This window comes from Anguilla rostrata, chromosome 16 (genome assembly GCF_018555375.3).
Source record: "Anguilla rostrata isolate EN2019 chromosome 16, ASM1855537v3, whole genome shotgun sequence".
Lineage (NCBI taxonomy): Eukaryota > Metazoa > Chordata > Actinopteri > Anguilliformes > Anguillidae > Anguilla > Anguilla rostrata.
The window spans coordinates 11,575,895-11,592,452 of NC_057948.1; the positions used below are offsets into that span (position 1 = coordinate 11,575,895).

General features: G+C 44.2%; 2 protein-coding genes across 7 annotated transcripts; one reads left to right on the plus strand and one right to left on the minus strand.

The window, feature by feature from the left end:
• Nucleotides 1-577: 577 nt before the first annotated feature.
• LOC135242682 (AP-3 complex subunit sigma-2-like) lies at nucleotides 578-10,025 on the minus strand. Of its 4 annotated transcripts, none has more exons than XM_064313862.1 (6): nucleotides 9,804-10,025; nucleotides 8,995-9,086; nucleotides 7,925-8,036; nucleotides 5,460-5,531; nucleotides 3,550-3,657; nucleotides 578-1,185 (listed from the first exon to the last, which is right to left on the minus strand). In XM_064313862.1, exons 2-6 carry the CDS (start codon nucleotides 9,075-9,077, stop codon nucleotides 1,060-1,062), a joined length of 501 nt encoding a protein of 166 aa, XP_064169932.1. In that variant the 5' UTR covers nucleotides 9,078-9,086; nucleotides 9,804-10,025; the 3' UTR covers nucleotides 578-1,059. The 4 variants fall into 4 exon arrangements, with proteins under 4 accessions (XP_064169932.1, XP_064169929.1, XP_064169931.1 ...); XM_064313859.1 differs by having other exon boundaries at nucleotides 9,685-10,025; XM_064313861.1 differs by lacking the exon at nucleotides 9,804-10,025 and adding an exon at nucleotides 9,391-9,605.
• A 420-nt stretch (nucleotides 10,026-10,445) lies between these two features.
• si:dkey-12e7.1 (uncharacterized protein LOC557553 homolog) lies at nucleotides 10,446-15,249 on the plus strand. 3 transcript variants are annotated; one of them, XM_064313852.1, is made up of 3 exons: nucleotides 10,446-11,546; nucleotides 12,262-12,346; nucleotides 12,970-15,249. In XM_064313852.1, exon 3 carries the CDS (start codon nucleotides 13,047-13,049, stop codon nucleotides 14,205-14,207), a length of 1,161 nt encoding a protein of 386 aa, XP_064169922.1. In that variant the 5' UTR covers nucleotides 10,446-11,546; nucleotides 12,262-12,346; nucleotides 12,970-13,046; the 3' UTR covers nucleotides 14,208-15,249. The 3 variants fall into 3 exon arrangements, with proteins under 3 accessions (XP_064169922.1, XP_064169921.1, XP_064169920.1); XM_064313851.1 differs by having other exon boundaries at nucleotides 10,446-11,542; nucleotides 12,240-12,346; XM_064313850.1 differs by lacking the exon at nucleotides 12,262-12,346 and having other exon boundaries at nucleotides 10,450-11,542.
• Nucleotides 15,250-16,558: the final 1,309 nt, after the last annotated feature.

Consider the following 16,558-nt stretch of genomic DNA (forward strand, 5'->3'; position numbering starts at 1 on the left):
GTACGTGAGCCGAACAGCGCAGCCTGCACAGACTGGGCTCAGTGTGGCCGTCACCTGTCAGAGCACTGAGACTGCCAGCCCAGGTCCTGAATAACCGCTGCTCGTGACACCAGTGTGTCCGCATGGGCGGCTCAAACCAGCGCCCTCCACTGCGTGACTATCTACGGCAACCCCCGTCCCGTCTCCCCCACCGCACCACAAGGGGGCAGCACCGAGCGCGCTGTTTAGCAGCGGCAGACCCGACGCCCGCGGGACCGGAGCGACCGGCGGGAAACCGGCGGCCCGGCGCGGGCACGCGGAGGGGAGAGCAGCTGTTCCGCCTGCCGCGCACGCTCAGCCCCCCCGGAGAGCACAAGCGCCCCCGCCGGAAACCGGACCTCCGTCCGCAGACGTTCCAGCGGGGCCCGCGGGACGGCGCGCGGCGACACGCTCCGAACACACGGGACTCCTCCCGCCGTCGGGGCTGGGCGCCAACGAGTCCCCGCCGCCACCACGCGCCCGCCGTGACGCCATTTCTCCTCCCGGTGCCACGGGCGCGGCGCGCAGCACCCTGAAACGGACGTTCCCGGTAGGGCTGCGGCGCAACGAGTGCTACACCAAATAGGTAACAGCAGGAGCCGGTGCCAGAGCCGGCCTGGTTACGAGCCAGAAGCCTGAGCGATGTCTCCAGATTCACCAGACAGAACCGGCAGATTTCAGGGGTCGCTCAGAATGGACAACCCTAAAGCTACCTGGGCGACTGCAGAAAGCAAGAATACATATACGTACATAAACACAGAAAACGATAATAACAAACATACACGATACTGCGACCGCACTAGTGCCAACCTGTACAATACGCGACAGTACAGCTGTTTGGAATGACAGGAAAGAGGGCGGACCTACTGAGACTGCTGTTTCTCTGCAGGGCGGAGTTCCCACTCTCAGCGCAACGTTCCCGCTCTGCTCCCTTTTACCGTTTCCCGCGGAATGAAAAGGAACAGAACCGAACCTGGTGAGTAACGCGCGGAGCGGTGCGCCGGCCGCGTGTGGGCCGAGCCCCCGGCCCCGCCCCCCGGCTCAGAAGGGGGACAGGCTCGGCACTTTAATGTTGATGTCTCCGATGTTGATGTTTCGGGGGATTTCCGGAAGGTTCATGTTCTTCACGGCCGAAACGGCGCGGGCTGGCGCCGCTGAGAACCCTCCCTGCAAACACACAGATGTGCCACGTATTCAACACACACACACGTACCATGCAAACACACACACCACGTATTCAACACCTCCACTACAAACACACACACACGTATTCAACACACACACGTACACACACAGATACACACACACACACACACACGTATTCAACACACACACGTACACACACACAGATACACACACACACACACACGTATTCAACACACACGTATCATCACACCCTATTCAAACACACAGCACGTATTCAACCACACATCACACACACACAGATCCACGTATTCAACAACACACACACACACACACGTATCACCTCAAACACACAACACACAATCCAACACACACAGTACACTATAACCCTCAACACACACCACGTATCACACACACAGATACACACACACACATACACACACACACACACGTATTCAGCACACACACACACGTACACATATTCAACACACACACGTATTCAACACACACACAAAGTATTCACACACACACACACGTAACATATTCAACACACACGTATTACAACACACACACGTACACACACACACACACTACACTATTCAACACACACACACACACACATACAATCACACACACACTATTCACACAACACACACACACACACACAATACACACACACACACACACACATATCAACACACACCACACGTATTCATCACACCACACGTACACATATTCATCACACACACACACGTACACATATTCAACACACACACATATTCAACACACACACACGTATTCATCACACACACACGTATTCAACACACACACGTACACATATTCAACACACACACATATTCAACACACACACACGTATTCATCACACACACACGTATTCAACACACACACACGTATTCATCACACACACACGTATTCAACACACACACACGTGCAAGTGCACACACACACACGTACACATACATCACACACACGTACACATACAACACACACACATGTACACATACTCAACACACACACACGTACACATACAACACACACACACACACGTACACATACACACGCACATATTCAACATACACAGACATATACACACACATACACCTACACACATATTCAATACACACACACACACACATATTCAACCAACCAAACACACACCCACATTTACACACAAGCAGAAGCAAGCAAAATTGCAACCCAGGACATGTACACACACAAAAACACACAGAAAGGCAACCTGAATTTCTAGTTTAAATCAGTCTGTATCTGGCATGAGCCAGTATTACTCTGCCAAGCACTGAGGCTTAAACGTACAAGGCAATAACGACAAACGTGTTCTAGATTTGAACACATTTCATTTGTTGTGCATAAAATCTGTGTTCATTTTGGCATAGTTTCTGGTTCTGGAACTAAGACAGACCTGCTTTAACTGTCTAACAAAAAAATATGCACGAATCTCTAGGGTGACTGACTCTCGACCTGTATGAGCGATTCCCATGCTGGCGGGGGTTCGAGCCCCCGCCACGGCACATCCTGAGTTGCAATCCCTTCTTTATCTTGTTACCCTCTCTGCTTCCTACCCATCTCCATAAAGCAAAAAAAATACAAGAGGCAGATTGTTCAAACTCCCTTACCAAAAGGAAAAAAAAAAGTTTTTGGTTCACATTGTGCAAGAGTCCAAGGTCACAGCGCCTCATGACACATGTGGCACAAGGCTACGCGTTTCCCCGGCGACCGAAGCCAACCCACTGCTATACGGCGAAAGAGATCGGTACTACTGCGGTATGACTCAACAGGCTAATAACTGGACCGCTCAATTTCATTTCGGCAAGCAGTGACCTGTTCCTCAGAGGAAAACGAAGAAACAAAACTAATAGTTTAGGGAATGCTGACTGAATTATTACTGCCCTGCAGTGACTCATCTCGGTCACTGGTCATACATGACGCCGCTCGGCTAACAGGGTCAGACGATCACATAATCAGAGTGTGGTGCTTTTCAGACCTGGTCCTGGAGACCCACTCTGCACTCCAGTTTATACGCCAGCTCAGAACTTTATTCATTCATTTTAATTGACTAGCTCGCCAAATGCTAACCTGCATCTGACGTGCTTGGACAGTTATTTTATTTAATGAGTTTTTGTGGCAATACTATTTTCTGTTAAGCAAATGTGTGCCAACTGAGGCAATTTTAAACCAATTTTTATCTTGATTTTTTCTTTTTTTTATAAATAAAAATTTTCTTTCCCTCATTTTTAAAATCTGTCCCGTAGTTAAGGCTCGTTATCAACCTTGACCACATTTGCGTTTGCACGGCACCATTACAATGTCTCGTCTCAGTTCAGCTCATTTATGTCGATGGCGACTCACCTCCGACTTCTCCGTGCGGTTCTGGAACTCCACCTGGGCCACAATCTCATTCATGTTGGTCTCCAGCACCATCCCCCCCATCACCACCTCCTGTAGGATGTTATGCACCTGCGGGACAGCACGAGGCACACTCAGTGTCCCCACAAGTGTGTCCCCGTACACACACACACACACACACACACACACACACGCATGCATCTGCATGTAAAACAGCTGCAGGCGGGCACCTCAGTGACTCTGAAAGTGGAGTGACTGTTGGAATGCCGACTCTTTTGGACATTCTGGAAGGAAACCATCAGCTACACATGAGCTTTTTAACCTTTTCACCGCAGAGTCACTCTCCACTGGGTTCACCACTGTTTGTTCAATACATGCACAGGAGTAGTCATTAATACATTTGTTTGAGGAATCTCATTTGGGTGTGACAACACGTTTTCCCCTTCAACTACCTCTTGTGCCATAAGTACTTCATCGGCACATCTGTCATCTTTCCTGTTCCGCTTTTTCCTTACGGTAAGTGTTAAAACATAGCGTACTTTTTTTTATGAGCCAAATATCCAAGCAATATATTCTTGGCTTGACTGTTGTGTGCTTTCGCAAAGGAGGCTACTCGAAACCAAAAAAAGCCGCCGTGCTAATCTTCAAAGTGCGTGAGTTCAGAACTATTAATACAGACGTGATTTATTATATGCAAATCGGCGGCTGCGGAACACTGGGTTCTAAACCCGTCACAAGGCTTCATCGTGAGGCTCGTGATTATGAGCTGATACGATGAGCAAACTTTTTATCCCTCTTAATCGTATTATCTCTAAAACAGCAGGAACAAGGCCAGGCAGTGTTCTCATGGCGTTATCAAACCACACAACAGGGTGTGAACGCAATTATATTGCCTACAATTAAGAATGTGAGAGACACAGGGACAATAGCACTGTGTTGATTTTCTGCCACTATTCTGCTGACCTCTCTGTGACATTGACAAGAATTTCTGTGCTTTATATAATCATTCATTTATTCATTCAGTCATTTTGTCCTACCTAGCTTAGGTTTTCTTTTTTGTTATTTAATGAATGAACTGAATGCTGGATAAGAATTTGATAGCAGAAACAATGAACTCCAGGTTATTAAGAGCACTTCATCTCACACTCCAGGTTATTAAGAGCACTTCATCTCACACTCCAGGTTATTAAGAGCACTTCATCTCACACTCCAGGTTATTCATCTCACACTCGCTGACTCACTCACATACATATACACATAGAACGGCATGCTAAAAAAAGGAAAGAGCCTTCCCCAAACTGTCGACACTAAGAACACAATTCTATAGAATGTAATTGTATGCTGGAACTAAGGGGCCTAGCCCAAACCATGAAAAACAGCCCCAGACCATTATTCCTCCTCCACCAAACTTTAGAGTTGGCACCATTCACTCCTATATGTTTCCACTTCACAATAACAGCACTTACAGTTGTCTGGGGCAGCTCAAGCAGGATAGAAATTTGACAAACAGACTTGTTGGAAAAGTGACATCCTATGACAGTACCACGTCGAAAGTCACTGAGCTCTTCAGTACGACCCATTCTACTGCCAATGTCTGTCTATGGAGATTGTATGGCTGTATGCTTGATTTTATGCATCTGTTAGCCATGGGTGTGTGGCTGAAATAGCCAAAACCACTAATTAGAAGGGGCGTCCACATATTTTGGGAAATGTAGTGTATATGTAAGCTAATAAACAGGAACTTGAATCAGGACAAGGTTCTTCCCTTGCATCTTAATTAAAAGCTTTCAAACAAATGGTAATGTTTACCCTCAAACATCCTTGATAAAAATGGCTCAGTAGTACGGTTAAATAAACAGTACGCCATGTTTATAGCCCTAGGCCTCTGTGCTTCATCGATGTGCTGCACATACCTTATCCATGTGGAAGATAAGGTCCAGTTCACAGACGTTTTCAAAACATTTATCCAACGTTTCCACAAAAACCTATAAAGAGTCGAGGGGAAAACAAATGCATAGATTCCAAATAAATGAATTTCAAGAAGGAATAAAGCATGACATTTTCAAATGATGGTCGCATGGTAAACTAGCCCAAAGAGGACAGCCATAGATTTCCTGTTAGAGGGTTACACATACAGTTAAATACAAAAGTACAGGGACAGTGACATAATTGTTGTTGTTTTGGTACTACACTCCAGCACAATGAATTTGAAACAATGACGTTAAAGTGCACAGAGCAGTATTTAAATCCATTTGGGTGATTTGTGTAGGAATTACAGCCCTTTTTATACAAGGCCGCCATTTTCATGGGAGCAAAGGTAATTGGACATATTGACATAATCTGAAAAAAGTCATGATATCTAGCAATTGGTTGCAAAATCCTTTGCATGTGATGGCTGCCTGAAGTCTCCGACCACCAGACATCACCAGACGCTGGGTCTTGAAGGTTCAGTCATGTGATCTTTGATCATGAAAAATTAAAATACGTAGTGTCCGCAGGGTATCGCAAACAGGATTGAGCGTCACTGCATGTTGCATTATGTCATTTAATGAAAAGAAGTTACCAAACACCCATATCACCTGTGTGAAAAAGTAATTGCCTCCTTAAACTTAAACTTCTTGCTCCACCTTTTAGCAGCAATTACTGCAATCAAATGCTGCCTATAATTTGATATTAGTCTTTCACATCACTGTGGAGGAATTTTAGCCAACTCTTCTCTGCAGAACTGCTTTAATTCAGACAAATTACTAGGTTTTCCCAGCATGAACTGCTTGTTTCAGGCCCTGCCACAGCATCTTTATTGGGTTCAAGTCTACTTTCCTTTTGTCCTATTTTCCTCATTTAACATGGAAAACAAATTAGTCACCGTCATCATTCCTAAAAGGCATTTTTTTCACATTATTGTCTTCGCCGTAGTTATCAAAAAGCTGGGCATAGACAAAAAAATTGCCATACTCTTAGTTGATGAAAACAACAGTCTTCAGTGGAATCTTTTCTCATAACTGTGTAGTATTGATCCGTGCCTCAAAAACATACCATTTAGCTTCATAAAAAAAGTTGAATCATGCAATGAGGCCACAGGAAAGAAATTGTTTTGTCCAAACAGGCAGGGAATTACAATCTGCTGCACTTCAGCAAATCTCTCCTCCGTCAAACCGCACAAATAAAAAGAATCCCACCGATGACAGGGGGAGGGTTTGGAGAAACTGGGAGAATTTAAAACCCGCAAACATTCAGTATCAACTGATTACCACAATAGATATTTATTACCACTAATAGCATCACACTTGCGTCTACAAGGAAACAGATAAGCAGAAACGGCACCAACCAAGGCTTTCTGGGCTGAGGCCAATCGAATGAGCATGCTGTTTCATGTGACTGACTGAATATAGGCTATTCACATTTAAATTGTGATTACAAAGTACACCAGGGAATCATCATCATAAAACATCATAAAAACGCAAACGTAAAATATTATATTAAAACATGGCTTTTAAAGGCACAGTATCAGATTAATGCCAAAGTAAGAATTCAGAGCTGCAAATGTCTCACTATCCTACCAAAACAGCTACACCACAGTGCCATCAAAATTGTTGTTTGTGAGTCAGCATGCCAATTCATGTGCAGTGTAAACAAGTGGATTTAAGCACAGCTGTAAAATATGCCTTAACAAGCTCAGCTGAAGCCTTGGCTAAACATAAATATCATTCTTTGCATAAACACAGAATTAAATTAATCCAAACAATGTACATACCCAGGCATTAGTAACCGGGAAAATTTAAACCACAGTTAACTTCCTATTAACAGAGCCTCAGAAAACCAGAGGGAAAAAAATCACTGGGGTCAGCTCTGTGCTTTTAGCCAGAAAACAGGCACAGAAGACTACTGCCCCCTACTGCTTCACAACTGATGCTGCAACACACAATCATACCATCACTGCAATTCTATTGTACGCTTTTTGTACATGTGTATCAGATGAAAAACATGTTTTCAACATACAAAAACACGGAGTACTTCTATCTGTTGACAAGGGGTCAACATTTAGTGAAATTAATGTTTTTAAGGGCTGAAAGTTTGTGGTCATTGTTGTTATTTCTGTAGGGAACCCTGAAAAGTGCCAAACTCTCGGTGCTGTATAGGTATGGAGAATGCCACCCCCCCCAAGGCGTGACTTGGTGGGATGGCATACCTGCCACGCCAATACATTGTTTGCATATAGTGCTGTATAAGACACTCCCCGATAAAAAAAATTTAAGTTACTACTCTCAAGATGCTGGAATGTGCATAAATGAACAACATATTGGCCTACTTCTTTGAGTCTGCAGACCACCTGGTGTTTGGACGTGTGTGGAGAGCCACTCCGGTCAGAGGTCCTTACCTGTATCAAATCTAGGATTCCGAGCTCACTTTCAGAAGAATCCACACAGAACACGAAGTAAAGCGTGGCGTAGTGTCTGTATATCAGCTTGTAGTCAGAGCCACCAATCAAACTGCACAAAAAGCAAAAAGATACTTGTCTTGACTATGACATCAGACAGAAAAATAGCCTCAATCGACTCGATACACTAAATAGTGGCTTGTTGATGAATTACGAGTTAGATGAAAATGTGGAGAAGTTCCAAATACGCAACACTGTGCCACTGCGAGGTGACACTGAGAGGGAACAAGACCTCTAAAACTATCAGATTAACCGGGAACAGCCGGAGTCATTCGGAAGTATGCACATAGCCAGCAGCCATACCACCATGCACTCTGCTCCTGCTGACTGGCTGAAGCTAAGCAGGTGTGGGCTTGGTTAGTACTTGGATGGGAGACCACCAGGGAATACTGAGTTGCTGCTGGAAGTGGTGTTGGTGGGCCAGCAGGGGGCAATCTTCCCTCTGGTCAAATAAACCCCAATGCCCCAGTGCAGTGACGGGGACACAGTGCTGTAGGAGATGCTGAGGTCCTGACTCACTGTGGTCATTAAAGATCCCATGACACTAGTCGCAAATAGTAGGGGGGTTCCCCGGTGTCCTGGCTAAAATCCCGGATCTGGCTCTCGCAAAAACTTGCCACCTAATCATCCCCTGATTTAATTGGCTAAAAAATGTTCTCTTCCTCCAGTGGAGCTGCTCAGTGGCCAACTGAGCAGCTCAGAGGATTGTGGTAGTACGGGGCAGCTCCCAGGTGTGAATGTGTATGAGTGTGAAGCAGGGCGTTCCTGCAAAAGAGAATCCGTGCTCAGTGAACCTACCCTGGGTAAATAAAGGTTAAATAAATAAAACATAATAAAAACAGCCTATTGCAAGTGAAAAATGACAAAGATACGAGCGAGGACAAAAAAATTCAAAGCGTGTTGACAACACGCTAGCAATCGTTGTTTGTGAGTTCATTCAATAAGATTTTGAACTAGTGCAATTATACTGGAGTTGACCCAGTGATATAGCTATTAGTCAGATACAGTACCTTCCGCCCTCTAAGAAATTACACACATTGTCATCCCTCTTCGACACAAGGTGGAAGGTCTCTCGTATAATCTGCTGCTGCATATCTTCAGCCTGGGAAAAAATAATCTGATCAAATACACAGCAGGCACTGGTCATATGACTACATTTAAACCATTTGGTTAGGCTAATAATGGACACCGATAATTTGACTTACGCATCCAAATAAAATATTTCACCATTTACGGTCTAAATTAGGCTACTTCTGAGAACAACCCCACTTGAAAAATATACTGTAGCCTAATAGACATCGCTATATTAAACTTGAGCCCACCGGAGGCCAAATGTGCTCTACTTCAAACAGAATTTTGTGTCTTTGATTTCAAGAAATAAACTAATATTCGGGTGCATAGGCTACGATGTGTTCAGGTGTGCATCAGTAGTGTCAGCACACCAGCCACAAGTGACATAATAAATAGACATGCATCCTTTAGGAAAGATACATTAAAGTTACACGCGTAGCAAACTAACAATGCAATTCATGCGACTTTTTAAAACTGTTACAACGGTAACTTGTAAATGAAATGTTTGGCCTACACGGGTTTGCCAATGCAAGTGACGTTAATAGCCTAATCAAAGATAACTAACGTTCTAGCTCGATGATTATTTCGTCAAAATTAATTAGCTTGGATAGACAGCACGTGTTACTTACAAAATACTGGTAAAACCTGATGAGTCGCGGTTTCCCATGATTATTAAAGATTAAAATTGCCTTGATCATATTCGCCGGTAATCGACCTTCTCGTTAACTGATTATGGAACCAGGTGTACCGTTGCCGCTACAGCTGGCGAGCTACAACCGAGGTGAAGTTGGTTTCAAGTTGGATATTCAACAGATATTCGGACACCCTTCCCCGCTTTGTCCCGGGGTTTAGAGATACAATGCAACGGTCGTCACAACGTTGGATATTCAAACATTCAGACAGATATTCAGTCTCGTATCGTCTTATTTCCCAGACTCTACCCTACTTTCCGCTTAGTCAATGCAGGAGGCTAGGGTCCGTCAACAAATTACAGATTACAAATTCTTTCAATTTCAATAGACACAGGTTGCACAGCCTTTGCTTTGTCCATTTTCATCTCGTGCAATTTATATGAATATTTCAAAGTTAGGAATTTCAATAGCTTTTTGGTCACATGACCTACACACTCCAAATCCATATTGGATCGCTCACCGATTACAGACACATGTTGCACAGTCTTTGATTTGTCTATTTTCATCTCATGCTATTTTATATGAATATTTCAAATTTTGGAAATTCAATAGCTTTTTGGTCACATGACCTAGACACCTCAAACTACTTTCAGAGTGTCCACTGATCATGCATACAGGTTGCACAGCCTTGAGAAGCATGAGAAGAAAATGGACAAAGCAAAGGCTGTGCAACATGTGACAGTACTCGGCGAGCAATCCAATAGGGATTTGGGGTGTCTAGATCATGTGACCAAAAAGCTATTGAAATTCCTAACTTTGAAATATTCATATAAAATTGCATGAGATGAAAATGGACGAAGCAAAGGCTGTGCAACCTGTGTCAATTGTTTGAGAACAGTTGAAATGTGGTTTTAAGGTTCTAGGAGCTAAGAGCTATTGAAATTGAAGGTTAAAATCCCAAACTAAATTTGTTTAAAATATTTAAAGACTGTTATGAATAAACCAGTGGCTGTGCAACATTGATGTACACAAGTTGAATAGGTTAATCTTGTTTTGACGTTTATAGTTTATGTGGTTGAAGATGTATTGACTTTTGACATGTGTAATATGTAATTTGCTGACGGTCCCTAACCATTTGCATTGACTAAGCGGCCGGTTGTGAAGACCGTTGCATTGCGTCTCTAAACCCCGGGTGGAAGTAGGGTAGAGTCGGAGAAATTGAATATCCAACTGGAATATCCAATTTGAAACCAACTTCACCACGGTCGAGCAAACCGGGAGATTATGACGCTGCTTTGTGTTTTTGAAAATTGAGTTCGGCTTCAAGTACATGCAGCTAATATCCCGTTTTCAATTTAGCACGTAATAAGTACTTCGTACATCGATATATAGATATAGTTATGGTAATCATATTTGACTTATGTACAGCGAAGTAGCTACATTTATTTTCAAAATTTGTGATTTTGTTATTAACGGAAGAACATCGCGGAAGTGATATTTTTGACGCATATTGATGATGTCATCGTGAAAGAATAACAAGAACTGAAATGTAATGCTACAAAGGAATATACTTCACAAAAACTATGGCTCTCGGATGCTTCGAACGCGTCTACAATGCGAAATTATTTTTTTTAAGAAAAATATATTTTAAATGTAGCTGGTCATCCTGCGAATGAAGACAACTAATATAATATTTTAGCCTGTAAGTTTTCAGGCTAGCTTGCATGAAATAACAAAGACAGCAAACAACGGTTTAGCAAACAGAGTGGCGAAAAAAACTTTATAAACACGACGACAGCGTTTAGAGTTGTCATTTACTTGCAGTGTCAATACATTTTAGCAAATAATACGTAAGGTAAGTTTCAAAAACCGACGTGCTCTTGTCTACATCAACAGAATAGATAACGTTGACTGTACAGTTTACAACATTTAGCTAGCTGACAAGCAAGCTGCAATTTAATAGGCTACTATTCAGCTCTGCAACAGCTACACGATCATTTAGCAGAATCTTGCTACCTCTTCGTTTCCTTTATTTGTGACGTAAGCGTCGGCATCAATTACGTTCTAAACATGTATTTCTTACAGGGTTTTGAACGTAATTGCTACTGAAATCGTCTCCCGAGACAGTCACTTATTATTTATTGTACGCAATGTATAGTTAAAGTTATTTATTTATTAAATTAAACTTGTCATCACAGTAATGAACTGGAAAAATTGGATTTTCAACTGAGCCATTATAATTTGACTTGAAAATTTTTAGAATATTCATGTTAGAACATTTTGTTTACATATCATCTCAGTTTTTTTCACACACATTTTTTCCTGTTTTGTATGCATATAATTCTGCTGAATGATAATAGAGGGTATGCACATGACGTCACAGTAAGTGGAAGTCACTGCGGTTATACCCACTGAGTGGCAGAAAGACCACTGAGTGGCAGCGTTAGTGTTCTGCTTGAATGCCGCGAAAACACATCTAAAATGGGAAATAGCTGTTGTGCGATTGACTGTACAAATAGATTCAACTAGAAATCAGAGCTATCTTTTTACAGACTGCCGAAAGCTAAAGAAAAGAGAAGCAAATGGATCGCTGCAATTCGCAGAAACAACTGGAATCCAGGCACCAAAACGTGGATTTGCGGTTGTCGTATTGTGTCAGGTATGTTGGATCTTTGGGTAAAATCATACCTTAAGTTAGGTACTGTATTGACTACTCATCAATTAAATATTTAGCATCTTTCATTTATATTCTGTGTAACTGTAAAGTGTTTGTCAGAATTAAAACATCCATGATGATGAGCCTTGTGTTCTACAAACAAAGGGGGGATGGTTAGATAGTGTTAGCTAGCCAAGCATATAAATTAAGGTATGATTTTACCCAAAAATCCAACATACCTGACACAAAATAACACTTTGAATCTTAAGTAAATCCATTTTGGTTCACCGGTAGATTAGATATTATCTAAAGAGTAGATTTGGGATTACAAGCAGGTCTAGATTACATCAGAGTCTAAGAAAGTTCACATTGTTTGGTTGAAGTGGATCTTTTTAATGGAGAAAACTCATAAAATTTATATCGCTTTCGTTGGGTATCGACTGGTATGTATCAATGTCTCGCTGCCCAGCACTTTAAATCTTAATGTAAATAACATCAGCCATAGCCTACTACTTTGCACTGCTATTCCATTACAGGTTATGGTTCAGTGTAATCTAGTGTTGGCACAGAGCCGGTTTCTTATTTGAATCACAAGAACATCAGGCCGCGTTTCTTTTGTTTCCCAGGTGCCCCGCCATGGCCTGCTAGGTTTTTTTCCGGATCGTGGAGCGCTCAGCCGGACCATGGGCCGTTCGGGGGGATCATGACGCGGGCGGGGGCAGCTAGCTCCGGTGGGTTCCCGCCAGAGGCCATGCCGCAGAGGAAGAAGGGCTTGGCCCCTGCGGGCGGGCGTAGGAGGCCCCGGGCCGAGGAGGACGTCTTCCCCTTCAACTCTTTGCCGGCGGAGTGCCAGCTGCACGTGCTGTCCTTCCTGCCCGAGGTGGACAAGTGCAGCGCCGCGCTGGTGTGCGCCAGCTGGAGCCGGCTGGTGCGCTCCGGGAAGCTGTGGCGGGTGGCCGACTTCTCCCGCCGCGGGGCCTCCCACGCCGGCCAGGAGGGGCTGCTGGTGTCCAACCGGGAGTTTGAGCGCTGGAAGGCCTGGGTGGAGCACTACGCCCACCACCTGATCTCGCGCGGGGCCAGCCTGCTGACGCTGCGGGCCAGCTTCGACCTGGGCGACCGGCGCAACGGGTGGGGCGAGCTGCTGGCCCGCCTCCTGGACAGCGTGCACTGCCGGGACCTCAGCCACCTGGACCTCAACTGGACCTTCACGCTGCTGGAGCCGCTGGACCTGCGGCCGCACGCGCGCCAGGAGAGCGTCACCAAGGCCGACCAGGTGGAGAGCTTCCAGGCGCTGCTGGCCAAGCTGGCGCGCAGCTGCCCGCGCGTGGCCCGGATGCGCCTGCACTTCGACTGGTCCGAGGCCTCCGTCGCGCTGCTCTCGCAGTTCCGCCACCTGCGCGTCCTGGAGCTCAAGTACTTCTGGGTCTTCAAGGGGGTGAACCCGGGCACGCTGCAGGCCCTGACGGCGGCGCTGCCCGCCCTGCGCTCGCTCACGCTGCACGTGCTGGTGCCCCTGCGCAACCTGGGCGTGTCCTACACGCTGGAGTCGGACTCGCTGGAGTTCCTGGACGTGTCGCAGAGCCGCGGCCTGGTCTTCTCCCGGCTGCGCCTGCCGGCCCTGCGCGAGCTGCGGGCCAAGAAGGCGGTGCGCGGCATCACGCTGGACCGCCGCACGCGGCTGCGCATCCAGAGCCGCTGGCCCTGCCTGTACCAGGTGCTGCGGGAGGGGGCGCCCAAGCTGCAGGCGCTCAACAACGAGCGGCTGCTGCCCGGCTGGAGGGAGCAGGGCTACCGCGAGCTGACCGCCATCCTGCAGCAGGCCTGCTACTGCCTGCAGCACCTGGACAGCTGGCTCTGGTGACCGCGGCGCGGACCGCCATCCTGCAGCAGGCCTGCTACTGCCTGCAGCACCTGGACAGCTGGCTCTGGTGACCTCGAGCTGACCGCCATCCTGCAGCAGGCCTGCTACTGCCTGCAGCACCTGGACAGCTGGCTCTGGTGACCGCGGCGCGGACCGCGAACCTGCCGACGGCGCGGCTGAGCTCCCAGCCCCGCCCCCGTTTCCGGCGTGCGCCCGAGGACTTTGTTTTTGGTTCGTTTTTATTCCATTCCGTCTGCCGAACGATGGGCTTTTCTTGCCCCTGTGTGTGTGTGTGCGTGCGTGCGTGCGTGCGCGCGTGTGTGAAATAATCTTGAATCAGAGCTGAAATTTTATGCTCGTGTTCATTTTGAATCTTATCTTAGGATCTTACTATTTCTGAGTACATCATTCCAAGTAATTATTAGGACATTTTTTGAAAACAATTAAATAACAGATTAGGGTAAAAAAAAAAACGAAGTTATGATCAACAGTCCTGGATTTGTCACCAGATGCTGTGTTTTCATGCAGGTAAAATTCAGAAACTGCTCCTAAACTGGTTGACTGTCAATTCCTGTTGTAATGGCTAATTGGTAGATTTTAAAGAGGTGTTGTTAACTGTGTGGGAATCAAGCCCTAAAATATAAAATTATTAAAATGTGAACCATGTTATCCTGACACACTGATACTCTTTGCCAACACAAAGATATTATTTCACCAGTGTCCCTCTTCATAACCTGTAGGAAGATGACAGAAACAGTAATTCCTCAACTGGAACATTACAGTATAGGCTAACTTTTTGCCATTTTTTTGACAGGGAATCGACTGCAATTTCTGATTTTGCAAACCATTGCAAACTTTCTCGATGTGTGTTCATGACTAAATTACTCACATACAGTTCATATTTATACTTTGCTGTGTTTTTTTCTTTTTCTTTTATTGAGTAAGGAAGATTGGTAACCCATATTGTAGGTCTCCATTGCATTACATTTGCGATGTAGGTGCCTTCCCCAAACTTGACAATAAATTACTGTGTTTTAATATATCCATTATCTTAAAATGTTTTAATAGATTTAATTACGTCTTGGTACTGTGGTGTAAAAAAAAAAAAAAACTATTGAGAATTGTCTTTTCATCTTTCACCACAAGATGTCTCTCAACATAACTGGAGTTCTATTGGCATTTAAGAAGTTTATCTTTTTCGTAAATATGGAAACCCTTTGCACTGTCATAAAACATTTAATCAGAGGAGGGCCTGTTAATATAGTTTTGTAACAGTTTCTATTAGTTACACCCTGACTTCAGTTATTAGTAATGCATGTATTGTTACATGTTAAGCTGTCATTTAAAGTGTAAGATCACAAATATGTGATTAGAATGTTAAATGAACATTCTAGTGCTGATGTAACAATCACTACTGGTAATAATAATGGAAAGCAACTTCTAGAACACCAGCTGAGAACATTCCAAACATTCCACCTACTCTTCAAAGGGTTAAAACAAAATGATGACTTATAATACAGAATCCTGTCAAATAATGACAGAATCCTGAAGGGTAAATGTATATGTGCCATAATGTCCCTTTTATTTTCAGAGCTCTTACACAAAGAGAGGAAGAAGAGCCATCCTTCTTAGGTGTTCTTGTCTGTCACTTTCACTGAGCTGCAGTCCACAGCTGTGTCCGAAACAGCGCACTTGCCTACTATTGAGTATACAGGTTGTGTAAAATTTGTATACTCAATAGTAGGCAAGTGTGCTGATTCGTACATGGCCCAGGTGAGTTTGAATGTATTAAGACTGGAAGCAGGAACAGACGTTCACCACTAGAGGGAGTAAACATCAGAGTGGTTTCTGTTCAATCGTACACATTTTTTTAGCTTCCAAAAATTCTCATGGCTGCTACTCAAGACTAAAATTGTGAGTCCAAATACTCACCATTAAGCCATTCTTAATGATAAAAGCCATTGTATGATTATTTGAAATGATCGTTATAAAATTATTTTACCCATGAAACCTATCATTAATATAATAATCGGTTTAATGATTACTGTTGACTTTAATCGGCACACCACCTCAAAAGTGGCAAAAATACTACTCAAACTACAATAAAGCAAATGGGTGGGATACCTATTTATGTTCAGTCTGTGATTCTAAAGAACAAAAAAATACAATATTTCATATGAAGATATTTCTGAAACACATTTTACTACAGCTGAGAGTTAATTTATTGTGGCACTCACAAGTAATTGATGCTCTTGAATGATTATGATTCTGCTGTAGCTAAAATGCATTTCTGCGATCACAGTAAAATACCAGCTGTAGGAAACGCTGTCTGTTATCTGTCAGATTGGCAC